General features: G+C 40.4%; 1 protein-coding gene across 1 annotated transcript in view; it reads left to right on the top strand.

Annotated features, from left to right (window-relative positions):
- The window catches only part of CMTM6 (CKLF like MARVEL transmembrane domain containing 6), a 49,300-nt gene that overhangs the window by 8,501 nt on the left and 13,393 nt on the right, over nucleotides 1-27,406 (top strand). The window contains exon 2 of the mRNA XM_024743467.1: nucleotides 13,120-13,296. Within this exon, the coding sequence (XP_024599235.1) occupies nucleotides 13,120-13,296 (177 nt within the window). The remainder of the gene's footprint in view (nucleotides 1-13,119; nucleotides 13,297-27,406) is intronic.

Raw genomic sequence — 27,406 nt, 5'->3', positions numbered from 1 at the left:
AGAAGGGAGAAAAAGTAGAAAAGGAAAGGAAGGAAGGAAGGAAGGGAGGGAGGGAGGGAGGATGGAAGGAGGGAAGGAAGGAAAGAAAGAAAAAAAGAAGATAAAGTAAGATAAAATAAAATAATTATTAAGAAAAAAAAATTTTTTTAAAAAGAAAAAAAAAGACGGATAGAACCCAAGGACATGGTGAAAGCAAAGCTCTACAGACAAAATCTCACACAGAAGGGTACACATACACACTCACAAAAAAAGGAAAAGGGGAACAAATCATAAATCTTGCTCTCAAAGTCCACCTCCTCAATTTGGGATGATTCGTTGTCTATTGATGTATTCCACAGATGCAGGGTACATCAAGTTGATTGTGGAGCTTTAATCCGCTGCTTCTGAGGCTGCTGGGAGAGATTTCCCTTTCTCTTCTTTGTTCTCACATCTCCTGGGTCTCAGCTTTGAATTTCGCCCCCGCATCTGTGTGTAGGTTGCCAGAGGGCGTCTGTTCTTCGCTCAGACAGGACGGGGTTAAAGGAGCAGCTGCGTCGGGACTCTGGCTCACTCAGGACGGGGGGAGGGAGGGGTACGGAGTACGGGGCGAGCCTGCGGCTGCAGAGGCCCATGTGACATTGCACCAGCCTGAGGCACTCTGTGCGTTCTCCCTGGGAAGTTGTCCCTGGATCCCGGGACCCTGGCAGTGGCGGGCTGCACAGGCTCCCTGGAAGGGGGATGTGGATAGTGACCTGTGCTCACACACAGGCTTCTTGTGGGCGGCAGCAGCAGCCTTAGCGTCTCATGCCCATCTCTGGGGTCTGTGCTTTTAGCTGCGGCTCACGCCCATCTCTGGAGCTCCTTTAAGCAGCGCTCTTAATCCCCTCTCCTCATGCACCAGGAAACAAAGAGAGAAGAGAAAGTCTCTTGCCTCTTCGGCAGGTCCAGACTTTTCCCCGGACTCCCTCTCGGCTAGCCGTGGTGCACTAAACCCCTGCAGGCTGTGTTCACGCCGCCAAGCCCAGCCCTCTCCCTGTGCTCCAACCGAAGCCCGAGCCTCAGCTCCCAGCACCGCCCGCCCCAGCCGGTGAGCAGACAAGCCTCTCGGGCTGTTAAGTGCCGGTTGGCACTGATCCTCTGTGCGGGAATCTCTCTGCTTTGCCCTCAGCACCCCTGTTGCTGTGCTCTCCTTCGCGGCTCCGAAGCTTCCTCCTCCGCCACTCGCAGTCTCTGCCCATGAAGGGGCTTCCTAGTGGGTGGAAACCTTTCCTCTTTCACAGCTCCCTCCCACTGGTGCAGGGCCCATCCCTATCCTTTTGTCTCTGTTTATTCTTTTTTCTTTTGCCCTACCCAGGTACGTGGGGACTTTCTTGCCTTTTGGGCAGTCTGAGGTCTTCTGCCAGCGTTCAGTAGGTGTTCTGTAGGAGTTGTTCCACGTGTAGATGTATTTCTGGTATATCTGTGGGGAGGAAGGTCATCTTCACGTCTTACTCTTCCACCATCTTCCCCTCGTCCCCATGACTCTTTTTGAATTACGGTTTTCTTAGGGTATATGCCCAGTAGTGGGATTGCTGGGTCATATGTTATTTCTATTTTTAGTTTTTTAAGGAACCTCCATACTGTTCTGCATAGTGGCTGCATCAATTTACATTCCCATCAACATTGCAAGAGAGTTCCCTTTTCTCCACACCCTCTCCAGCATTTGTTTGTAAATTTTTTGAAGATAGCCGTTCTAACTGGTGTGAGGTGATACCTCATTGTAGTTTTGATTTGCATTTCTCTAATGATTATTAGGGAGTGTTCTAATTTCATTCTTTTAAATGTAGCTGTCCAGTTTTCCCAGCACCACTTACTGAAGAGGCTGTCTTTTCTCCACTGTATAGTCTTGCCTCCTTTATCAAAATAAGGTGACCATGTGTGTGGGTTTATCTCTGGGCTTTCTATCCTGTTCCATTGATCTGTATTTCTGTTTTTGTGTCAGTACCATTCTGTTGATTACTGTAGCCTTGTAGTATATTCTGAAGGCAGGGAACCTGATTCCTCTACCTCCATTTTTCTTTCTGAAGATTGCTTTGGGTACTCAGGGTCTTTTGTGTTTCCATACAAATTGTGAAATTTTCTGTTCTACTTCTGTGAAAAAGGCCATTGGTAGTTTGATAGGGATTCCACTGAATCTGTAGATTGCTTGGGGTAGTATAGTCATTTTCACAATGTTGATTCCTCCAATCCAAGAACATGGTATATCTCTCCATCTGTTTGTATCACCTTTAATTTCTTTCATCAGTGTCTTATAGTTTTCTGCATACAGGTCTTTTGTCTCCTTAGGTAGGTTTATTCCTAGGTATTTTTTTCTTTTTGTTGTTTCCTTAATTTCTCTTTCTGATCTTTCATTCTTAGTGTATAGGAATGCAAGAGATTTCTGTGCATTAATTTTGTATCCTGCAACTTTACCAAATTCATTGATTAGCTCTAGTAGTTTTCTGGTAGCATCTTTTGGAGTCTCTGTGTGTAGTATCATGTCATCTGCAAACAGTGACAGCTTTATTTCTGTTCTGATTTGGATTCCTTTTATTTCTTTTTCTTCTCTGACTGCCGTGGCTGAAACCTCCAAAACTATGTTGAATAATAGTGGTGAGGGCTTCCCCGGTGGTGCAGTGGTTGAGAATCTGCCTGCGAACGCAGGGGACGCGGGTTCGAGCCCTTGTCTGGGAAGATCCCACATGCCGCGGAGCAATTTGGCCCGTGAGCCACAACTGCTGAGCCTGCACATCTGGAGCCTGTGCTCTGCAACGGGAGAGGCCGCGATAGTGAGAGGCCCATGCACCACGATGAAGAGTGGCCCCCGCCCGCAGCAACTAGAGAAAGCCCTCACACAGAAACGAAGAACCAACACAGCCAAAATAAAAATAAATAAAAATTAAAAAAAAATAAATAAATAATAGTGGTGAGAGTGGGCAACCTTGTCTTGTTGCTGATCTTAGTGGAAATGGTTTCAGTTGTTCACCATTCAGAATGATGTTGGCTGTAGTTTTGTCATATGGCCTTTATTATGTTGAGGTAAGTTCCCTCTATGCCTACTTTCTGTAGTGTTTTTATCATAAATGGGGGTTGAATAATGTTGCAAGCTTTTTCTGCATCTGGTGAGATTATCATATGGTGTTTCTCCTTCAGTTTGTTAATATGGTTTATCACATTGATTGATTTGCGTTTATTGAAGAATTCTTGCATTCCTGGGAAAAACCCCATTTGATCATGGTGTATGATCTTTTTAATGTGCTGTTGGATTCTGTTTCCTAGTATTTTGTTGAGGATTTTTGCCTCTGTTTTCATCAGTGATGTTGGCCTGTACTTTTCTTTTTTTTTTTTTGGCCGCATTGGGTTTTTGTTGCTGCCTGTGGCCTTTCTCTAGTTATGGCGAGCAGGGGCTACTCTTCCTTGTGGTGCTCAGGCTTCTCATTGTGGTGGATTCTCTTATTGCAGAGCATGGGCTCTAGGCGCGTGGGCTTCAGTAGTTGTAGCATGTGGGCTCAGTAGTGGCTCGTGGGCTCAAGAGTTGTGGCTTACAGGCTCTAGAGCACAGGCTCAGTAGTTGTGGTGCATGGGCTTAGTTGCTCCGTGGCATGTGGGATCTTCCCAGTCCAGGACTCAAACCCGTGTCAGCCGCGTTGGCAGGCGGATTCTTAACCACTGCGCCACCAGGGAAGTCCCTGGCCTGTAGTTTTCTTTGTGACGTCTTTGTCTCGTTTTGGTGTCAGGGTGATGGTGGCCTCATAGAATGAGTTTGGGAGTGTTCCTCCCTCTGCTATATTTTGGAAGAGTTTGAGAAGGATACGTGTTAGCTCTTCTCTAAATGTTTGATAGAATTCACCTGTGAAGCCATCTGGTCCTGGGCTTTTGTTTGTTGGAAGATTTTTAATCAGTTTCAATTTCAGTGCTTGTGACTGGTCTGTTTATATGTTCTGTTTCTTCCTGGTTCAGTCTCGGAAGGTTGTGCTTTTCTAAGAATTTGTCCAGTTCTTCCAGGTTGTCCATTTTATTGGCATATAGTTGCTTATAGTAATCTCTCATGATGCTTTGTATTTCTGCAGTGTCATTTGTTGCTTATCCTTTTTCATTCCTAATTCTATTGATTTGGGTCTTCTCCCTTTTTTCTTGATGAGTCTGGCTAATGGTTTATCAATTTTGTTTATCTTCTCAAAGAACCAGCTTTTGGTTTTATTGATCTTTGCTATTGTTTCCTTCATTTCTTTTTCATTTATTTCTTATCTGATCTTTATGATTTCTTTCTTTCTGCTAATTTTGGGCTTTTTTGTTCTTCTTTCTTTAATAGCTTTAGGTGTAACTTTTGGTTGCTTGAGATATTTCTCGTTTCTTGAGGTAGGATTGTATTGCTGTAAACTCCCTCTTAGAACTACTTTTACTGCATCCCATAGGTTTTGGGTCATCGTGTTTTCATTGTCATTTGTTTCTAGGTATTTTTTGATTTCCTCTTTGATTTCTTCAGTGATATCTTGGTTATTAAGTAGTGTATTGTTTAGCCTCCATGTGTTGTTTTTTTTTCTTAGCGTTTTTCCTGTAATTGATATCTAGTCTCGTAGCGTTGTGGTCGGAAAAGATACTTGATACGATTTCAATTTTCTTAAATTTACTGAGGCTTGATTTGTGACCCAAGATATGATCTATCCTAGAGAATGTTCCATGAGCACTTGGGAAGAGAGTGTATTCTGTTGTTTTTGGATGGAATGTCCTATAAATATCAATTAAGTCCATCTTGTTTAATGTATCATTTAAAGCTTGTGTTTCCTTATTTATTTTCATTTTGGATGATCTGTCCATTGGTGAAAGTGGGGCATTAAAGTCCCCTACTATGATTGTGTTACTGTCGATTTCCCCTTTAATGGCTGTTAGCATTTACCTTATGTATTGAGGTGCTCCTCTGTTGGGTGCATAAATATTTAAAATTGTTGTATCTTTTTTTTGGATTGATCCCTTGATCATTATGTAGTGTCCTTTTTTGTCTCCTGTAATCGTCTTTATTTTAAAGTCTATTTTGTCTGATATGAGAATTGCTACTCCAGCTTTCTTTTGATTTCCATTAGCATGATGTATCTTTTTCTATCCCCTCACTTTCAGTCTGAATGTGTCCCTAGGTCTGAAGTGGATCTCTTGTAGACAGCATGTTGGTGGGTCTTGTTTTTGTATCCATTCAGCCAGTCTGTGTCTTTTGGTGGGAGCATTTAATCCATTTACATTTAAGGTAATTATCTATATGTATTTTCCTATTACCATTTTCCTGATTGTTTGGCGTTTGTTATTGTAGGTCTTTTCCTTGTGTTGTGTTTCCTGCCTAGAAACGTTTTTTTTAGCATTTGTTGTAAAGCTGGTTTGGTGGTGCTGAATTCTCTTAGCTTTTGCTTTTCTGTAAAGGTTTTAATTTCTCTGTCTAATCTGAGTGAGATCCTTGCTGGGTAGACTAATCTTGGTTGTATGTTTTTCCCTTTCATCACTTTAAATATGTCCTGCCACTCTCTTCTGGTTTGCAGAGTTTCTGCTGAAAGATCAGCTGTTAACGTTATGGGGTTCCCTTGTATGTTATTTGTTGTTTTTCCCTTGCTGCTTTTAATATTTTTTCTTTATATTTAATTTTTGATAGTTTGATTAATATGTGGCTTGGCGTGTTTCTCTTTGGATTTATACTGTATGGGACGCTCTGGGCTTCTTGGACTTGATTAACTGTTTCCTTTCCCATGTTAGGGAAGTTTTCAACTATAATCTCTTCAAATATTTTCTCAGTCCCTTTCTTTTTCTCTTCTTCTGGGACCCCTATAATTCCAGTGTTGGTGCGTTTACTGTTGTCCCAGAGGTCTCTAAGACTGTCCTCAATTCTTTTTTCTTTATTCTGCTCTGCAGTAGTTATTTCCAGTATTTTGTCTTCCAGGTCACTTCTCTGTTCTTTTGCCTCAGGTTTTCTGCTGTGGATTCCTTCTAGAGACTTTTATATTTCATTTACTGTGTTGTTAATCATTGTTTGCTCTTTAGTTGTTCTAGGTCTTTGTTAAACGTTTCTTATATTTTCTCCATTCTAGTTCCAAGATTTTGGATCATCTTCACTATCATTACTCTGAATTCTTTTTCAGGTAGACTGCCTATTTCCTCTTCAATTGTTTGGTCTGGTGGGTTTTTACCTTGCTCCTTCATCTGCTGTGTGTTTCTCTGTCTTATCATTTTGCTTATCTTACTGTGTATGGGGTCTCCTTTTTGCAGGCTGCAGGATCCTAGTTCCCGTTGTTTTTGGTGTCTGCCTCCAGTGGCTAAGTTTGGTTCAGTGGGTTGTGTAGGCTTCCTGGTGGAGGGGACTAGTGCCTGTGTTCTGGTGGATGAGGCTGGATCTTGTCTTTCTGGTGGGCAGGACTGTGTCCGGTGGTGTGTTTGGGGGTGTCTGTGACCTTATTATGATTTTAGGCAGCCTCTCTGCTAATGGGTGGGGTTGTGTTCCTGTCTTGCTAGTTGTTTGGCTTAGGGTGTCCTGCACTGTAGGTTGCTGGTTGTTGAGTGGAGCTGGGTCTTAGCGTTGAGATGGAGATCTCTGGGAGAGCTTTCGCCGTTTGATATTACATGGAGCCGGGAGGTCTCTGGTGGACCAGTGTCCTGAACTTGGCTGTCCCACCTCACAGGCACCAGCCTGACACCTGAGCAGAGCACCAAGACCCTGTCAGCCACATGGCTCAGAAGAAAAGGGAGGGAAAAAAGAAAGGAAGAAAGAAAAAATAAATAAAATAAAGTTACTAAAATTAAAAATTAAAAATAATCATTGGGCTTCCCTGGTGGCGCAGTGGTTGAGAGTCCGCCTGCCGATGCAGGGGACACGGGATCGTGCCCCGGTCTGGGAAGATCCCACATGCCGCGTACCGGCTGGCCCGTGCGCCATGGCCGCTGAAGCCTGTGCGTCTGGAGCCTGTGCTCTGCATCGGGAGAGGCCACAACAGTGAGAGGCCCGCATACTGCAAAAAAAATAATAATAATAAATAAATTATTTAAAAAGTTAAAAAGTAGTACAAAAACAAAAAAAAAAAAGAAGAGAGCAACCAGACCAAAAAAACAAATCCACCAATGATAACAAGTGCTAATAACTATACTAAAAAAAAAAAAAAACAAAAAACGGACAGGCAGATCCGTAGGACAGATGGTAAAAGCAAAGCTATTCAGACAGAATCACACAAAGAAGCATACACTTACACACTCTCAAAAAGAGAAAAAGGAAAAAAATATATCTCAAAAAAAAAAGGAGGAAGAGAGCTACCAAATCAATAAACAAATCTACCAATGATAACAAGCTCTAAACACTAAACTAAGATAAACATAAAACCAGAAATAAATCCGATGCAGAAAGCAAACCTCAAGTCTACAGTTGCTCCCAAAGTCCACCGCCTCAATTTTGGGATGATTTGTTGTCTATTCAGGTATTCCAGAGATGTAGCATACATTAAGTTGATTGTGGAGATTTAATCCGCTGCTCGTGCGGCTGCTGGGAGAGGTTTCCCTTTCTCTTCTCTGTTTGCACAGCTCCTGGGGTTCAGCTTTAGATTTGGCCCCACCTCTGCATGTAGGTCGCCTGAGGGCGTCTGTTCCCTACCAAGATGGGATGGGGTTAAAGTAGCAGCTGATTAGGGGGCTTTGGCTGTCTCAGGCCCGGGGGAGGGAGGGGTGTGGAATGTGGGGTGAGCCTGCAGCGGCAAGAGGCTGGCGTGACATTGCAACAGTCCCTGAGTTGCACGTGTGTTCTCCCAGGGAAGTTGTCCCTGAATCACAGGACCCCGGCAGTGGCAGGCTGCACAGGCTCCCGGGAGGGGAGGTGTGGAGAGTGACCTGTGCTTGCACACAGGCTTTTTGGTGGCTGCAGCAGCAGCCTTAACGTTTCATGCCCGTCTCTGGTGTCCGTGCTGATAGCCATGGCTCATGACCGTCTCTGGAGCTCCTTTAGGCAGTGCTCTGAATCCCCTCTCCTCGCGCACCCTTTTGGGAGGTCTGAGGTCTTCTGCCAGCATTCAGTAGGTGTTCTGTAGGAGTTGTTCCACATGTAGATGTATTTCTGATGTATTTGTGGAGAGGATGGTGATCTCCACATCTTAATCCTCTGCCATCTTGAAGGTCTCCCTCTAACTTATTTTTTAAATTGAGGTATAATTGACATGTAACAGTTTCAGATGTACAACATAATAATGTGATATTTGTATATATTGTGAAATGATCCCTTTATTTGGTATTAGAGACTGTACAGTGCTGTGGGAGATTTTAAAGGAAGGTTAGTAGCATCAGAGATGGGGAGTCAAGAGAAATTTTCATACTGAATATAGCTTGTCGTGCTAATATCATGGCCTTTATCTGGGAATAGGAACTAGTAAATTCCAAACTTGATCTAGTACCCCTTCATTCTCTAAGATGTCCATGCAGAACCCTCCTCTTGATACTGCTTTAGGGCTTAAGGTCAGTAAGAATGACTCCTTTAATAAGTTTGGAATAGGTCTTGTAATGACTTGTCACTGATTGCTTCTGGCCCAGCTGGATCCTGCCCTTTTCTTAGGGAGAGTGGATAAGCAGTCTGTGTCTCTACTACAGATAAGATTTTATTGTCTTATAGCCTGCACTGATGAGTGTTCCTGATAATCTCATTATTGTAGAGAAGAATGGTTCAAGATCAACTATTCTCACACCCCAATTAGAGTTTTAGGCTCATATCTTCTCATAGTTAATTGACTTTCATACACCTCAGGTATATTTTGCAAATGTCTCATAGAGAAACTCCTAAAACTTGGACAAGATTTAACATAGAGTCAAGAATAAAGCAAATGGAATATTAAGACATTTGGTATCTTATTATACTGTAGCCTTATAAAAACTCCTCTTGTAATTATAATTACAGGTGAAGAAGTACTTTTACACAATGACCTTTTGGGACTTAGCTTGGTGTGTCGCTTTATCCTGTGGTGCGGTGACTGGGAACGCCTCGCCTAACATCTGTCTGATGTGAGGAAGTTGTTTGGCATATTCTGGACCATTTTATGCCTCATTAACTTACAGGAAATCACAGCAATAGGACCTATTTTCGTCCTTACATGCATTCTTTTTAGTTATGGGAATATATGAATTTTGTATTGCCAACAGGAAGGTGGAAATCCCTTAGAGGTTTAGATGCCAATTTGGATTTGACTTTTTTTAGCTTTTTATTTTGAAATAATTATAGAATCACAGGAACTTGCAAGAACAAAATGTAAAGGGAGGTCCTTTGCATTCGTGTGTGTGTGTGTGTGTGTGTGTGTGTGTTTACACCTCTATGCTGTTTTATCAAGTGTAGCTTCCTTAATCACTGCTGCAGTCAAGAATCAGAACTTTTCCATCGACTTCCCTGGTGGCGCAGTGGTTAAGAATCCACCTGCCAATGCAGGGGACATGGGTTCAATTCCTAGTCCGGGAAGATCCCACATGCCGCGGAACAACTAAGCCCATGCACCACAGCCAGTGAGCCCGCGCACCTAGAGCCCATGCTTCGCAACAAGAGAAGCCACTGAAACGAGAAGCCTGCACACCTCAATGAAGAGTAACCCCTGTTCACCGCCACTAGAGAAAGCCCACACATGGCAACGAAGACCCATTGCAGCCAAAAAATAAATAAATAAATGAATAAAAATTAAAAAAGAAAAAACAAAACTGTTTCATCACCATGTGGTTCCCTCGTGCCACCCCTTTATAGCCACACCTCTCCCCTCTCCCCTGGCCACCACTAATTAGTTCTCTATCTCTATAAGCTTTGTTATTATATAAATGGAGTCATGCAGTATGTAACCTTTGGAGATTGGAGTTTTTTCACTTTGCATAGTTCTCTGGAGACTCATCCAGATTGTTGCATATACCAAGTTTGTTCCTTTTTATTGCTAAGTAGTATTCCATGGTATGGATTACCACAGTTTGTATAACCATTGAAGGACATCTGTAGTGTTTAGAGTTTGGGTCTCTGATGAGTAAAATGTTATGAACATTCATGTATCAGTTTTTGCAGGAATGTAAGTTTTCATTTCTCTTGGTCATATACAGAATGTAGGAATGCAGTTGCTGGGTCATATGGCAGTTGCATGCTTAGTTTTTAAAGAAACTGCTAAACTGTTTTCCAGAGTGGCTGTACTATTGACCTCTGATTTGATGAAAGTGTTTTGTAGGATAAAATTTTGATTGCCTACTTAACGTATGTGTTAATTTTGGTAGCAGTTTTATTGCCATTAATATAACTGGTTGCTCCTGCTGGCCTGACTTGTGTGAGACGGCATTTCCCAAAAGGCTTTGACTTGGGTCATCAGTCATTTTGATGGTTTAATACCCAGAAGGAAATTCCCTTAGCTTCTACAAAACCCACACAAACTGCACAAGTGAATCTCTTCTCTCTCTTCCTTCCTATTTCTAGAGAAGAGTTAGCCTCACACCTTGAGCCCTGAATCTTGCCTTTAGAGATCCTCTTTTCTTTCTCTGTCTTTAGACATCTTACAGGTTTCTGTCTAAGCATTTAAACATGCTCAGTTCTCTCCTGTCTTGAAATTCCTTTCCCTTTGACCTCATCCACTACTACCCTTTATCTGGCCACTCAAAGCTGCACTGGGTGACTGGGCTGTCTCTATTGCACTGCCTCGTCCAGCCCTCACTTCCAGTGTACAGTATAGTAATCTAGGTTGCCTCCCTGAGCACACTGAAATGGTCCTGTTGATGTCACCAGCAACCCTGTAGCTCAGTCTCATGTAAGCGCTTCAGTACTGTGAGTAGCATTCAGCACTCTTGATTACTTGCTCTGAGTAGAAATACTTTTTTCTTGATCGACTACCCCTTGGACTGCTGCTCCTAATTGTCCTTTGCTGTTGTCTCCACCTCTGTTCATCCCTTAAATCTTGGGGTTCCTCACAGTTCTGCACAGGGCCGACTTTCCTCATTCTGGGTAATCTCCCACATCTTAGTCTCCACCTCAGACCTGTCCCCTGAGCTCCAGACCCATATATCCTTTTGCCTCCTAGCCAGCTCCACCTAACTCTTCTGGAATTTATTCTCTTCCCAGCACCCTTGCCTCTTAAAAAGAAGAAGAAAAACTCTTTCTTCAGTGAGGCACCAGTGTGTTAATACCACATCACACAACAGTGGGAGTGCTGTTAAAACCACCTGCATTTAATTGAGTTGCCAAATTAGCCAGCGATAACTGTTCTCCATTAAATACAAATGCATAAAAATTATACTTAAAAAAATTATTTATTTAGCTGCGTCGCGTTGTAGTTGTGGCACGTGGGATCTTCACTGCCACGTGCGGGATCTTCATTGCAGCATGCAAACTCTTAGTTGCAGTATGGGGGATCTAGTTCCCTGACTAGGGATTGAACCCGGGCCCCCTGCATTGGGAGTGCAGAGTCTTAGCCACTGGACCACCAGGGAACTCCCCAAAATTATACTTTTTATGGCCAGTTAAATAACTGCAGGACTAAAATTGAATGTGAAAAGGAATTGTTTCTATGAAAATAAATTGAATGCTTTGGAAAGACTAAAAAAGCTACTAAAATACTTGCAGTGGAATTAAGTAAGAGCAAGGCAACTGTGAAAGTCTAGTAAAACTAGTCCGACTCTGGAAGGAGTCTGTGCGCTGCTTCTCAGGTGTCCCAGATCTTGCTCCACTTCAAATAACATCAGTCTGGAAGTGGTAGTCATAAATGATGGAAGTGATTAATGCAGAAAACATGGTGAGGAATTCCAATCAGGTGCATTCTCAGAAAAGGCCCACTTCAAAAGACAATAAATAAATGTGCCTTTTTGTTTTAAATGAAAATAAAATGGTTTAAGCATATATGTATTAACTTCTTTCCTATTCCATTTGTATTCATCCTGTCTGATGAGGGCTTCTGCTGTATCTTCCAGTGATTTCACTCTTGTCCATTACTACTACCCTACTCACTGTCTTTCCTCTGATTTCTGACATCAGCTTCCCCAACTGGATGTCCAGCCCCAGTTTTGCCCTCCCCCACTGTCTCCCCCTCCCCGTCTCCAGCCCCATCCCGGCTCTCCTCCCCGTCCCTTCTTTATATTGTAGCTATAAAGAACTACTAAAAGCATAAACCTGATCATGTTACCCCTTTGCTTTATACATTTATTTATTTATTTTTTTTAATTTATTTTTGGCTGCATTGGGTCTTCGTTGCTGCATGCAGGCTTTCTCTAGTTGTGACGAGCGGGGGCTACTCTTCGTTGCAGTGCGCGGGCTTCTCATTGCAGTGACTTCTCTTTGTTGCAGAGCACGGGCTCTAGGCGCGTGGGCGTCAGTACTTGTGGCATGTGGGCACGCTAGTTGTGGCTCGTGGGCTCCAGAGCACAGGCTCAGTAGTTGTGGCGCTCAGGCTTAGTTGCTCCATGGCATGTGGGATCTTCCCAGACCAGGGCTCAAACCCATGTCTCTTGCATTGGCAGGCGGATTCTTAACCACCGCGCCACCAGGGAAGTCCCTACCTCTTTGCTTTAAAAACGCTTAAAATCCAGATTCCTTAAACTAGTAAAAGGAGGCATTTAGATCTGGCCTCTGCTTATTACCTCTCTGGTCTCATTTCATGATTTCAGTGCTGCCATCCCCTCCCCTCTGACATGTTAGCCATGTTGACTCAATTCACTTTCACAGTTGAGTGGGGCTTGTGGGATATCTGTGTGTGGTTGGCGTGGGAAGGTACCGAGCTCTCTCACTTCTAGGTCTTTCTGTGCACTGCTTCTCTGCCTGGAACTTTTTCCCCTATCTTTCACCCCACAACTGACTCTACTGTCCTTCTGGTCTCAGCTTTCCTTCAGGAAGCCTTTCCCAACCTCCAGATTGAGTGCTTTTTCTGTGTGCTTTTATAACAACACCCCGGATTTCTCGTATTCTAGCATTTAGCACACAGTAGGTAGTTAATTATCTGTGTACCTATACTCCCTTCAAGGCAACTGGAGTGTAAATTATGTGTAGATCAGGTTCATTCAGTAATCTTGTTTGCCGAGTCTCCACTTGATAAATACTTGAGTGAACAGGTGGTGTTTTCTGAATACTGTAGGTTTCCCTGAAAAACACTTAAGCAAAATGTTTTGTTTCTTTTGTAGGTGCTGTCTCTGTTGGCCTTTATCTGTGAGGAAGTTGTGTCACAATGTACTTTGTGTGGAGGCCTTTACTTTTTCGAATTTGTAAGCTGCAGTGCCTTTCTGCTGAGTCTCCTTATGCTGATTGTGTACTGCACTCCAGTTTATGACAAAGTTGATCCCGCAAAAGTCAAGTCATCGGTAAGCATGAAAACATATAATCCCTATAATAAGAATTTGTATATTTTTGGATCTTGTGTAGTTGTATTGTTCACAGTAGTAATGCTTTCATAACTCAGTAACAGGAAAAGACTATCCACTGTTCCAGCTCTGCCTCTAAGCAACTCAGTTTTTCCCTGCCAGATGGTATAGTAGAGGGGGAAGGTGAAATTAGAATGAGAGTGACAGACACTGCTGATAATTTACAGTTATTGGTGGTTTAATCTAATTCACATGAGGTATTTTGTAAAAACTAGGATTTTGTCACTTTTGATTTCTCACATTTCAGACTGTCACTCACTGGTTCTACAGTTATTCACTGTGTGCCTATTGTAGGCCAGGTGTTATGCCGGACGTAAGAGATGGAGTAATGAACTAATGTGATATATTGATATTTCTAAAACCTTTAAACAAAAGAGCATGTAATTCTACCTATTTTGTTTTGATTTTATTTTATGAAAGAAAGTTCTCTATAAGTGAATTTAGAAGGTATTGGTTAAATTCATTGTGCAAAAATTTCCCTTTTAATAAAAGTCTGTGTGAGAATTTTATACTCACAAAATTAGAGATGTATAACTTTCTAAAGACTTAGTCTGCTGACCCTCTGTTTTTATTTGAGTATAATATGGATTTTTGAGATAACAGATGAGATAATTTATATAGTTACTGCATTTAAGGAAGAAAGAATTGAGCAGTTTACTTCTTCAGTAGCATTCAAGTTATCAGGAGTGGTTTATGAGGAATTGTAACTATCAGGGTTGCTTTATGAAAGAATTCACAGCTTTGAGGGAAGAGATAAAAATTAAGGTAAATTTTAACTATTAAAAAGAGGGACTTTCCTGGTGGCACAGTGGTTAACAATCCGCCTACAAACACTTCTCCTCGGCCAATTGGCAAAAAAAGTGGCCACACCATCCAGAGTCCCATTGTTGCTGTAGAAATAGAAGCCCAGAGAGAGCTACAGGGTGAAAGTGAAAGGGAGATCAATCAAGAAAAAATGGACAAAGAAGACAGGAGATAAACAGAAAACAGGAGGAAGAGGTTTTTTTCTTGAGAAAAAAAAACAGAAAAAAGAGAGGAATAACAGATGGAGCCGTGTGGCTGACAGGGTCTTGGTGCTCAGGCTGGGTGTCAGGCCTGTTCCTCTGAGGTGGCAGAGCCAACTTCAGGACATTGGTCCACCAGAGACCTCCCGATCCACGTAATATCAAACGACAAAAGCTCTCACACATATCTCCATCTCAACGCTAAGACCCAGCTCCACTCAACAACCAGCAACCTACAGTGCTGGACACCCTATGTCAAACAACTAGCAAGACAGGAACACAACCCCACCCATTAGCAGAGAGGCTGCCTAAAATCATAATAAGGTCACAGACACCCCCAAACACACCACCGGACGCGGTCCTGCCCACCAGAAAGACAAGATCCAGCCTCATCCACCAGAACACAGGCACTAGTCCCCTCCACCAGGAGGCCTACACAACCCACTGAACCAACCTTAGCCACTGGAGGCAGACACCAAAAACAACGGGAACTATGTACTGCAGCCTCCAAAAAGGAGACCCCAAACACAGTAAGTTAGGCAAAATGATAAGACAGAGAAACACACAGCAGATGAAGGAGCAAGGTAAAAACCCACCAGACCAAACAATTGAAGAGGAAATAGGCAGTCTACCTGAAAAAGAATTCAGAGTAATGATAGTGAAGATGATCCAAAATCTTGGAACTAGAATGGAGAAAATATAAGAAACGTTTAACAAGGACCTAGAACAACTAAAGAGCAAACAAACAATGATGAACAACACAAAAAATGAAATTAAAACTTCTCTAGAAGGAATCCATAGTAGAATGACTGAGACAGAAGAACAGATAAGTGACCTGGAAGATAAATTATTGGAAATAACTACTGCAGAGCAGAATAAAGAAAAAAGAATGAAAAGAATTGAGGACAGTCTTAGAGACCTACGAGATAACAGTAAACACACCAACATTGGAATTATAGGGGTCCCAGAAGAGGAAGAGAAAAACAAAGGGACTGAGGAAATATTTGAAGAGATTATAGTTCAAAACTTCCCTAATAAGGGAAAGGAAATAGTTAATAAAGTCCAGGAAGCATAGAGAGTCCCATACAGGATAAATTCAAGGAGAAACATGCCAAGACACATATTAATCAAACTATCAAAAATTAAATACACAGAAAAAATACTAAAAGCAGCGAGGGAAAAACAACATACAAGGGAATCCCCATAAGGTTAACAGCTGATCTTCCGGCAGAAACTCTGCAAGCCAGAAGGGAATGGCAGGACATATTTAAAGTGATGAAAGGGAAAAACCTACAACCAAGATTAGTCTACCCAGCAAGGATCTCACTCAGATTAGACAGAGAAATTAAAACCTTTACAGAGAAGCGAAAGCTAAGAGAATTCAGCACTACTAAACCAGCTTTACAACAAATTCTAAAGGAACTTCTCTAGGCAGGAAACACAAGAGAAGGAAAAGACCTACAATAACAAACCCTAAACAATTAAGAAAATGGTAATAGGAACATACATATTGATAACTACCTTAAATGTAAAGGATTAAATGCTCCCATGAAAAGACATAGACTGGCTGAATGCATACATAAACAAGACCCATCTATATGCTGTCTACAAGAGACCCACTTCAGACCTTGGGACACATACAGACTGAAAGTGAGGGGATGGAAAAAGATACATCATGCAAATGGAAATCAAAAGAAAGCTGGGGTAGCAATTCTCATATCAGACAAAATAGACTTTAAAATAGACTATTACAGGAGACAAAGAAGGACACCAAGGGATCAATCCAAGAAGATATAACAATTGTAAATATTTATACACCCAACAGAGGAGCACCTCAAAACATAAGGCAAATGCTAACAGCCATAAAAGGAGAAATCGACAGTAATACAATCATAGTAGGGGACTTTAACACCCCACTTTCACCAATGGACAGATCATCCAAAATGAAAATAAATAAGGAAACACAAGCTTTAAATGATACATTAAGATGGACTTTATTGACATTTATAGGACATTCCATCCAAAAACAACAGAATACACATTTTTCTCAAGTGCTCATGGAACATTTTCCAGGATAGATCATATCTTGGGTCACCAATCAAGCCTCGATAAATTTAAGAAAATTGAAATCATATCAAGTATCTTTTCCGACCACAATGCTATATTAGATATCAATTACAGGAAAAACTCTGTAAAAAATACAAGCACATGGAGGCTAAGCAATACACTACTTAATAACCAAGATATCACTGAAGAAATCAAAGAGGAAATCAAAAAATACCTAGAAACAAATGACAATGAAAACATGACAACCCAAAACCTATGGGATGCAACAAAAGCAGTTCTAAGAGGGAACTTTATAGCAATACAATCCTACCTCAAGAAACAAGAAACATCTCAAACAACCTAACCTTACACCTAAAGCAATTAGAGAAAGAAGAACAAAAGAGCCCCAAAGTAGCAGAAGGAAAGAAATCATAAAGATCAGATCAGAAATAATACAGCTGATCTTCCGGCAGAAACTCTGCAAGCCAGAAGGGAATGGCAGGACATATTTAAAGTGATGAAAGGGAAAAACCTACAACCAAGATTAGTCTACCCAGCAAGGATCTCACTCAGATTAGACAGAGAAATTAAAACCTTTACAGAGAAGCGAAAGCTAAGAGAATTCAGCACTACTAAACCAGCTTTACAACAAATTCTAAAGGAACTTCTCTAGGCAGGAAACACAAGAGAAGGAAAAGACCTACAATAACAAACCCTAAACAATTAAGAAAATGGTAATAGGAACATACATATTGATAACTACCTTAAATGTAAAGGATTAAATGCTCCCATGAAAAGACATAGACTGGCTGAATGCATACATAAACAAGACCCATCTATATGCTGTCTACAAGAGACCCACTTCAGACCTTGGGACACATACAGACTGAAAGTGAGGGGATGGAAAAAGATACATCATGCAAATGGAAATCAAAAGAAAGCTGGGGTAGCAATTCTCATATCAGACAAAATAGACTTTAAAATAGACTATTACAGGAGACAAAGAAGGACACCAAGGGATCAATCCAAGAAGATATAACAATTGTAAATATTTATACACCCAACAGAGGAGCACCTCAAAACATAAGGCAAATGCTAACAGCCATAAAAGGAGAAATCGACAGTAATACAATCATAGTAGGGGACTTTAACACCCCACTTTCACCAATGGACAGATCATCCAAAATGAAAATAAATAAGGAAACACAAGCTTTAAATGATACATTAAGATGGACTTTATTGACATTTATAGGACATTCCATCCAAAAACAACAGAATACACATTTCTCTCAAGTGCACATGGAACATTTTCCAGGATAGATCATATCTTGGGTCACCAATCAAGCCTCGATAAATTTAAGAAAATTGAAATCATATCAAGTATCTTTTCCGACCACAATGCTATATTAGATATCAATTACAGGAAAAACTCTGTAAAAAATACAAGCACATGGAGGCTAAGCAATACACTACTTAATAACCAAGATATCACTGAAGAAATCAAAGAGGAAATCAAAAAATACCTAGAAACAAATGACAATGAAAACATGACAACCCAAAACCTATGGGATGCAACAAAAGCAGTTCTAAGAGGGAACTTTATAGCAATACAATCCTACCTCAAGAAACAAGAAACATCTCAAACAACCTAACCTTACACCTAAAGCAATTAGAGAAAGAAGAACAAAAGAGCCCCAAAGTAGCAGAAGGAAAGAAATCATAAAGATCAGATCAGAAATAAATGAAAAAGAAATGAAGGAAATGATAGCAAAGATCAATAAAACTAAAAGCTGTTTCTTTGAGAAGATAAACAAAATTGATGAACCATTAGCCAGACTCATCAAGAAAAAAAGGGAGAAGACTCAAATCAACAGAATTAGAAATGAAAAAGGAGAAGTAACAACTGACACTGCAGAAATACAAAGGATCAATAGAGAAGCAACTATATGCCAATACAGACAACCTGGAAGAAATGGACAAATTCTTAGAAAAGCACAACCTTCCGAGACTGAACCTGGAAGAAATAGAAAATACAAACAGACCAGTCACAAACACTGAAATTGAAACTGTGATTAAAAATCTTCCAACAAACAAAATCCCAGGACCAGATGGCTTCACAGGCGAATTCTGTCCAACATTTAGAGAAAAGCTAACACCTATCCTTCTCACACTCTTCCAAAATATAGCAGAGGGAGGAACACTCCCAAACTTATTCTACGAGGCCACCATCACCCTGATACCAAAACCAGACAAGGATGTCACAAAGAAAGAAAACTACAGGCCAACATCACTCATTAACGTAGATGCAAAACTCCTCAACAAAATACTAGGAAACAGAATCCAACAGCACATTGAAAGGATCATACACCATGATCAAGTGGGAACGCAAGGATTCTTCAATATATGCAAACAAATCAGTGTGATACACCATGTTACCAAATTAAAGGAGAACCATCATATTATCATCTCAATAGATGCAGAAAAATCTTTTGACAAAATTCAACCCCCATTTATGATAAAAACTCTCCAGAAGTAGGCATAGAGGGAACTTACCTCTACATAATAAAGGCCATATATGACAAAGCCACGGCCAGCATCATTCTCAACGGTGAACAACGGAAACCATTTCCACTAAGATCAGGAACAAGACAAGGTTGTGCACTCTCACCACTATTATTTATTTATTTATTTTAAAAAATTTATTTATTTGTGGCTGAATTAGGTCTTTGTTCTTGCACGCGGGCTTTCTCTAATTGCGGCAAGTAGGGTCTACTCTTCGTTGCAGTGTGTAGGCTTCTCATTGCGGTGGCTTCTTTTGTTGCAGAGCATGGGCTTTAGGCATGTGGGTTTTAGTAGTTGTGGCTCGCGGGCTCAGTAGTTGTGGCTCACAGGCTCTAGAGCGCAGGCTCAGTAGTTGTGGCGCACGGGCTCACAGGCTTAATAGCTCCACGGCACATGGGATCTTCCTGGACCAGGGCTCGAACCCGTGTCCCCTGCGTTGGCAGGCAGATTCTTAACCACTGCGCGACCAGGGAAGCCCCTCACCACTATTATTCAACATAGTTTTGGAAGTTTTAGCCACGGCAGTCAGAGAAGAAAAAGAAATAAAAGGAATTCAAATCGGAAAAGAAGTAAAGCTGTCACTCTTTGCAGATGACATGATGCTATCCATAGAGAATCCTAAAGTATCTACCAGAAAACTGCTAGAGCTAATCAATGAATTTGGTAAAGTAGCAGGATACAAAATTAATGCACAGAAATCTCTTGCATTCCTATACATTAAGAACGAAAGATCAGAAAGAGAAATTAAGGAAACACTCCCATTTACCATTGCAACAAAAAGAATAAAATACCTAGGAATAAACCTACCTAAGGAGACAAAAGACCTGTATGCAGAAAACTATAAGACACTGATGAAAGAAATTAAAGGTGATACAAACAGATGGAGAGATATACCGTGTTCTTGGATTGGAGGAATCAACTTTGTGGAAATGACTATACTACCCCAAGCAATCTACAGATTCAGTGGAATCCCTATCAAACTACCAATGGCATTTTTCACAGAAGTAGAACAGAAAATTTCACAATTTGTATGGCAACACAAGAGACCCTGAGTAGGCAAAGCAATCTTCAGAAAGAAAAATGGAGGTAGAGGAATCAGGCTCCCTGCCTTCAGGCTATACTATAAGGCTACAGTAATCAAGACAGTATATTTAAAAGAATGAAATTAGAACACTCCCTAACACCATACACAAAAATAAACTCAAAAAGGATTAAAGACCTAAATGTAAGACTGGAAACTATAAAACTCCTAGAGGAAAACAGAAAAAACACTCCTTGACATAAATCACAGCAAGATCGTTTTTGACCCACCTCCTAGAGAAATGGAAATAAAAACAAAAATAAACAAATGGGACCTAATGAAACTTAAAAGCTTATGCACAGCAAAGGAAACCATAAACAAGATGAAAAGACAGCCCTCAGAATGGGACAAAATACTTGCAAATGTAGCAACTGACAAAGAATTAATCTCCAAAATTTACAAGCACTTCATGCAGCTCAATATCAAGAAAACAACCCAATCCAAAAATGGGCAGAAGACCTAAATAGACATTTCTCCTAAGAAGATATACAGATTGCCAACAAACACATGAAAGTATGCTGAACATCACTAACCATTAGAGAAATGCAAATCAAAACTACAATGAGGTGTCACCTCACACCAGTCTGAATGGCCATCATCAAAAAAATCTACAAGCAGTAAATCCTGGAGAGGGTGTGGAGAAAAGGGAACCCCTTTGCATTGTTGGTGGGTATGTAAATTGATACAGCCACTATGGAGAACACTATGGAGGTTCCTTAAAAAACTACAAATAGAACTACCGTACGACCCAGCAGATCCGACTACTGGGCATATACCCTGAGAAAACCATAATTCAAAAAGAGTCATGTACCCCAATGTTCACTGCAGCTCTATTTACAATAGCCAGGACATGGAAGCAACCTAAGTGTCCATCAACAGATGAATGGATAAAGAAGATGTGACACATATATACAATGGAATATTACTCAGCCATAAAAAGAAATGAAATTGAGTTATTTGTAGTGAGGTGGATGGACCTAGCATGTGTCATACAGAGTGAAGTCAGTCAGAAAGAGAAAAACAAATACCGTATGCTAACACATGTATATGGAATCTAAAGAAAAAAAGATGGTCATGAAGAACCTAGGGGTTCATTGTAAAGCAATTATACTCCAATAAAGATGTTAAAAAAATAAAAAACAAAAACAATCCGCCTACCAGTGTAGGGAACACGGGTTCAATCCCTGGTCTGGCAAGATTCCCACATGCCGCGAAGCAACTAAGCCCACGCGCCACAACTACTGAGCTCTGTGCTCTAGAGCCCATGAGCCACAACTACAAAGCCCGCACGTCTAGAGCCCATCCTCCACAACAAGAGAAGCCACTGCAATGAGAAGCCTCTGCACCACAGTGAAGAGTAGCCCCTGCTTGCTGCAACTAGAGAAAGGCCGTGTGCAGCAACAAAGACCCAATGCAACAAAAATAGAGAACTGGATAAATACAAAGCAGTAAGATTTTATTGTTTTAAATTAATGAGAACCAAGTGCTGTGTCCTATATTGATCATACACCTAAGATTTACTTTTTTCTGTATACTCTTTTGTACCTCTTAAGGTTTGTATCATAAGAATCTGTTGCCGCCTTTCACTTATTTATTTTTTTGCATTTAAAAAATTTTATTGAAATATAGTTAATTTACAGTGTTGTGTTAATTTCTGCTGTACAGCAGTGATTCAGTTATACATATATATATCCTTTTTCACTATGGTTTATCACAGATATTGAGTATAGTTCCCTGTGCTACACAGTAGGGCCTTGTTGTTTATCCATCCTGTATATACTAGTTTGCATCCGCTAGTCCCAAACTCTCAATCCTTCCCTTTCCCACCCTCCCTCCCCTTTGGCAACCACAAGTCTGTTCTCTAAGTCCACGAGTCTGTTTGTTTAGTAAATAAGTTCATTTGTGTTGTATTTTAGATTCCACATATAAGTGATATCATATGGTATTTGTCTTTCTCTGTCTAACCTACTTCACTTAGATGGACCTAGAGATCATCATACTATGTTGCTGCAAATGGTGTGATTTCATTTTTTTATGGCTGAGTAATATTCCATTGTGTGTATGTATTTGTGTGTGTGTATACACACACACACACACACATACACACACACACACATATATATATATATATATATATATATATACACCACATTTTCTTTATCCAGTCATTTGTTGATGGACATTTAGGTAGTTTCCATGTCTTGGCTATTGGAAATAGTGCTGCTGTGAATATTGGGGTGCATGTATATTTTTGAATTACAGTTTTGTCTGGGTATATTCCCAGGAGTGGAATTGCTGGATCATATGGTGACTCTATTTTTAGTTTTTTGAGGAGCCTCCATACTGTTACTGGTATAGTGGCTATACCAATTTACATTCCCACCAGCAGTGTAAGGGTTCCCTTTTTTTCATACCTACTCCAACATTTATTATTTTTAGACTTTTTAATGATGGATATTTTGACCACTGTGAGGTGGTGTACCTCATTGTAGTTTGATGATGAGCATGATGAGCATGTTTTCTTGTGCCTATTGGCCATCTGTATATCTTCTTTGCAGAAATGTCTATTTAGGTCTTCTGACCATTTTTTAATTGGGCTTTTTTTGTTATTGAGTTGTTTGAGCTGTTTGTATATTTTGGAAATTAAGCCCTTGTCAGTCGCGTCATTTGCAAATATTCTCTCCCAGTCCATAGGTATAGTCTTTTCGTTTTGTTTATGGTTTCCTTTGCTTTACAAAAGCTTATAAGTTTGATTAGGTCCCATGTGTTTATTTTTGCTTTTATTTCTATTGCCTTGGGTGACTGGTATGATTGGTATGACTTATGTCAGAGAATGTTTTGTCTATGTTCAAGGAGTTTTATGGTGTCATGTCTCATATTTAAGTCTAAGCCATTTTGAATTTATTTTTGTGTATGGTGTGATGGTGTGTTCTAACTTCATTGATTTGCATGTGGCTGTCCAACTTTTCCAATACCACTTGCTAAAGAGAGTGTCTTTTCCCCATTGTATATTCTTGCCTCCTTTGTTGAAGATTAATTGTCCATAGGTGTTTGGGTTTATTTCTGGGCTCTCCACTCTGTTCCATTGATCCACATGTTTTTGGGCCAAAACCATGGTGTTTTTTTAATTTTTTTAAAAATTTATTTATTTATTTATTTATGGCTCTGTTGGGTCTTAATTGCTGTGCGCAGGCTTTCTCTGGTTGCTGCAAGCGGGAGCTACTCTTCATTGTGGTGGCTTCTCGTTGCGGAGCACGGGCTCTAGGCACGTGGGCTTCAATAGTTGTGGCACATGGACTCAGTAGTTGTGGCTCATGGGCTCTAGAGCACAGGCTCAGTAGTTGTGGCCCACAGGCTTAGTTGCTCCGTGGCATATGGGATCTTCCCAGACCAGGGCTTGAACCTGTGTCCCCTGCATTGGCAGGCGGACTCTTAACCACTGCACCACCAGGGAAGCCCAACCATGCTGTTTTGATTATTGTAGCTTTGTAGTATTGTCTGACGTCTAGGAGAATTATACCTTCTGCTTTATTCTTTTTCCTAAGGATTGCTTTGGCAATTCTGGGTCTTTTATGGTTCCATATAAATTTTAGGATTATTTGTCCTAGTTCTGTGAAAAATGTCATGGATAATTTTATAGCGATTGCATTAAATCTGTAGATTGCTTTGGGTAGCATGGCCATTTTAACAGTATTCTCCCAATCCAAGAGCATGGGATATCTTTCCATTTCCTTGAATCCTCTTTAATTTCCTTTATTAATGTTTTATAGTTCTCAGCATGTAAGTGTGTCACTTCCTTAGTCAGGTTTATTCCTAGGGGTTTTTTGTTGTTGTTGTTGGTAGTGGTGCTATTTTAAAAGGTATTGTTTTTTTACATTCCCTGTCTGATATTTCATTGTTAGTGTAAAGAAATGCAACTGTTTTCTAAATACTAACCTTGTATCCTGCTACTTTGCTGAATTCATGTATTAGATCTAGTGGTTTTTGTGTGGAGTCCTTAGGGTTTTCTATGTTTAGTATCATGTCATCTACATATAGTGAAAATTTTACCTCTTTCCTTCTAATTTGGATACATTTTATTTCTTTTTCTTGTCTGATTGCTGTGGCTAGGACTTCCCAATACTGTGTTGAATAGAAGTGGTGAGAATGGGCATCCTTATTCCAGATGTTAGCAGGAAGACACTCAGCTTTTCACTGTTGGGTATTATATTGGCTGTGGGTTTGTCATAAACAGCTTTCATTATGATGAGATATGTTCCTGTATATCCACTTTGGTAAGAGTTTTTATCATGAATGTATGTTGAATTTTGTCAAATGCTTTTTCTCATCTATTGAGATGATCATGTTATTTTTTCTCTTTTTTTAAATTGATTTATTTTATTTATCTTTGGCTATATTATAAAGCCTACTGCATGCAGGCTTTCTCTAGTTGCAGTGAGTGGGGGTTACTCTTAGTTGTGGTGCACAGGCTTCTCATTGTGGTGGCTTCTCTTGTTGTGGAGCACATGCTCTAGGCGCATGGGCTTCGGTAGTTGTAGCATGAGGGCTCAGTAGTTGTGGCTCATGGGCTCTAGAGCACAGGCCCAGTAGTTGTGTCACATGGGCTTAGTTGCCCTGTGGCATGTGGGATCTTCCTGGACCAGGGCTTGAACCCATGTCCCCTGCGTTGGCAGGCGGATTCTTTTGTCATGGATAATTTTATAGCGATTGCATTAAATCTGTAGATTGCTTTGGGTAGCATGGCCATTTTAACAGTATTCTCCCAATCCAAGAGCATGGGATATCTTTCCATTTCCTTGAATCCTCTTTAATTTCCTTTATTAATGTTTTATAGTTCTCAGCATGTAAGTGTGTCACTTCCTTAGTCAGGTTTATTCCTAGGGGTTTTTTGTTGTTGTTGTTGGTAGTGGTGCTATTTTAAAAGGTATTGTTTTTTTACATTCCCTGTCTGATATTTCATTGTTAGTGTAAAGAAATGCAACTGTTTTCTAAATACTAACCTTGTATCCTGCTACTTTGCTGAATTCATGTATTAGATCTAGTGGTTTTTGTGTGGAGTCCTTAGGGTTTTCTATGTTTAGTATCATGTCATCTACATATAGTGAAAATTTTACCTCTTTCCTTCTAATTTGGATACATTTTATTTCTTTTTCTTGTCTGATTGCTGTGGCTAGGACTTCCCAATACTGTGTTGAATAGAAGTGGTGAGAATGGGCATCCTTATTCCAGATGTTAGCAGGAAGACACTCAGCTTTTCACTGTTGGGTATTATATTGGCTGTGGGTTTGTCATAAACAGCTTTCATTATGATGAGATATGTTCCTGTATATCCACTTTGGTAAGAGTTTTTATCATGAATGTATGTTGAATTTTGTCAAATGCTTTTTCTCATCTATTGAGATGATCATGTTATTTTTTCTCTTTTTTTAAATTGATTTATTTTATTTATCTTTGGCTATATTATAAAGCCTACTGCATGCAGGCTTTCTCTAGTTGCAGTGAGTGGGGGTTACTCTTAGTTGTGGTGCACAGGCTTCTCATTGTGGTGGCTTCTCTTGTTGTGGAGCACATGCTCTAGGCGCATGGGCTTCGGTAGTTGTAGCATGAGGGCTCAGTAGTTGTGGCTCATGGGCTCTAGAGCACAGGCCCAGTAGTTGTGTCACATGGGCTTAGTTGCCCTGTGGCATGTGGGATCTTCCTGGACCAGGGCTTGAACCCATGTCCCCTGCGTTGGCAGGCGGATTCTTAACCACTGTGCCTCCAGGGAAGCCCAACCATGTGGTTTTTGACTTTTGTTAATGTGTATTACATTGATATGCGTATGTTGAACCATCCTTGTGAACTTGGGATGAATCCCACTTGGTCATGGTGTATGATCTTTTTTATGTGTTGTTGGATTCAGTTTGCTAATATTTTGTTGATAATTTTTGACTCTATATTTATCAAAGATATTGGCCTGTAATTTTCTTTCTTGGTGGTATCTTTGTTTGATTTTGGTATCAGAGTGATGGTGTCTCCATAGAATGTCTTTGCGAGTGTTCCCTCGTCTTCAGTCTTTTGGAAGAGTTTGAGAAGAATTGGTAGAAGTTCTTCTTTGTATGTTTGGTAGAATTTGCCTGTGAAGTCATCTGGTCCTGGACTTCTGTTTGTAGGGAGTTTTGGTTTCTTTTTTATGATCACACCATGCAGCATATGGGATCTTAGTTCCCTGACCAGGGATCAAGCTCTTGCCGCTTGCTTTGGAAGCATGGAGTCTTAACCACTGGACAGCCAGGGAAGTCCCTGTAGGGAGTTTTTTTGGGTTTTTTTTTTGTTTTTTTTTTTTTACTATAGATTCTGTTTCACTTCTGGTGATTGGTCTGTTCAAATTATTTCTTCTTGATTCAATTTTGGTGAGCTGTATGTTTCTAGAAAGTTGTCCATTTCTTCTAGATTGTCAAATATGTTGGCATATAATTGTTCATAGTATTCTCTTACATTTTCTTTTGTATTTCTGCAGTATCAGTTGTGATTTTTCCCCTTTCATTTCTTATTTTGCTTATTTGGGTCTTGTCTCTTTTCTTCTTGGTGCACCTGGCCAGAGGCTTATCAATTCTGTTTACCCTTTCAAAGAACCAACTCTTGGTTTTATTGATTTTTTTTTCTATTTTTTTAATCTCTATTTTATTTATTTCCTCTCTAATCATTATTGTCTCCTTTCTTCTGCTGACTTTAGGTTTTGTTCGTTCTTCTTTTTCTGATTATTTTAGGTGGTGGGTTAATTTACTTGAGATTTTTCTTGTTTCTTAAAGAAGGCCTGTGTCACTATGAACTTCCTTCTAAGAACTGCTTTTGTTGCATCCCATAGATTTTGTTTATCTTTTTTGGCTGCGCTACATGACTTGTGGGATCTTACTTCCCTGATCAGGGATTGAACCCGGACCCTCAGCAGTGAGAGCATGGAGTCCTAATCACTGGACCACCAGGGAATTTCCCCATAGATTTTGTACGGTTGTGTTTTCATTGTCATTTGCCTCAAGGTATTTTTAAATTTCTTCTTTGATTTCACCATTGACCCGTTGGTTATTTTAGGAGCATGTTGTTTAGTCTCCATGTAATTGGTTTTTTTCTTGTTTCTTTTTCTGTTGTTGATTTCTGGTTTCATGCTGTTGTGGTCAGAAACGATGCTTGAAATAATTCCTACACCCTTAAATTTGTTGAGGCTTGTTTTGTGCCCTAGTACGTGGTCAATCCTAGAGAATATTCCATGTGCGCTTGAAAAGAATATGTATTCTGCTTTTTGGAGGTGTAATGTCCTGAAAATATCAACTACGTCTGTTCTGTTGTATCACTTAGGATCTCTGTTGCCTTTATTGAT

This window comes from Neophocaena asiaeorientalis, unplaced genomic scaffold, assembly GCF_003031525.2.
Source record: "Neophocaena asiaeorientalis asiaeorientalis breed wild unplaced genomic scaffold, Neophocaena_asiaeorientalis_V1.1 scaffold332, whole genome shotgun sequence".
NCBI classification, from domain to species: Eukaryota; Metazoa; Chordata; class Mammalia; order Artiodactyla; family Phocoenidae; genus Neophocaena; species Neophocaena asiaeorientalis.
Note: the sequence above shows the minus strand (reverse complement) of the source record. Positions and strands in the feature narration are given on the sequence as shown.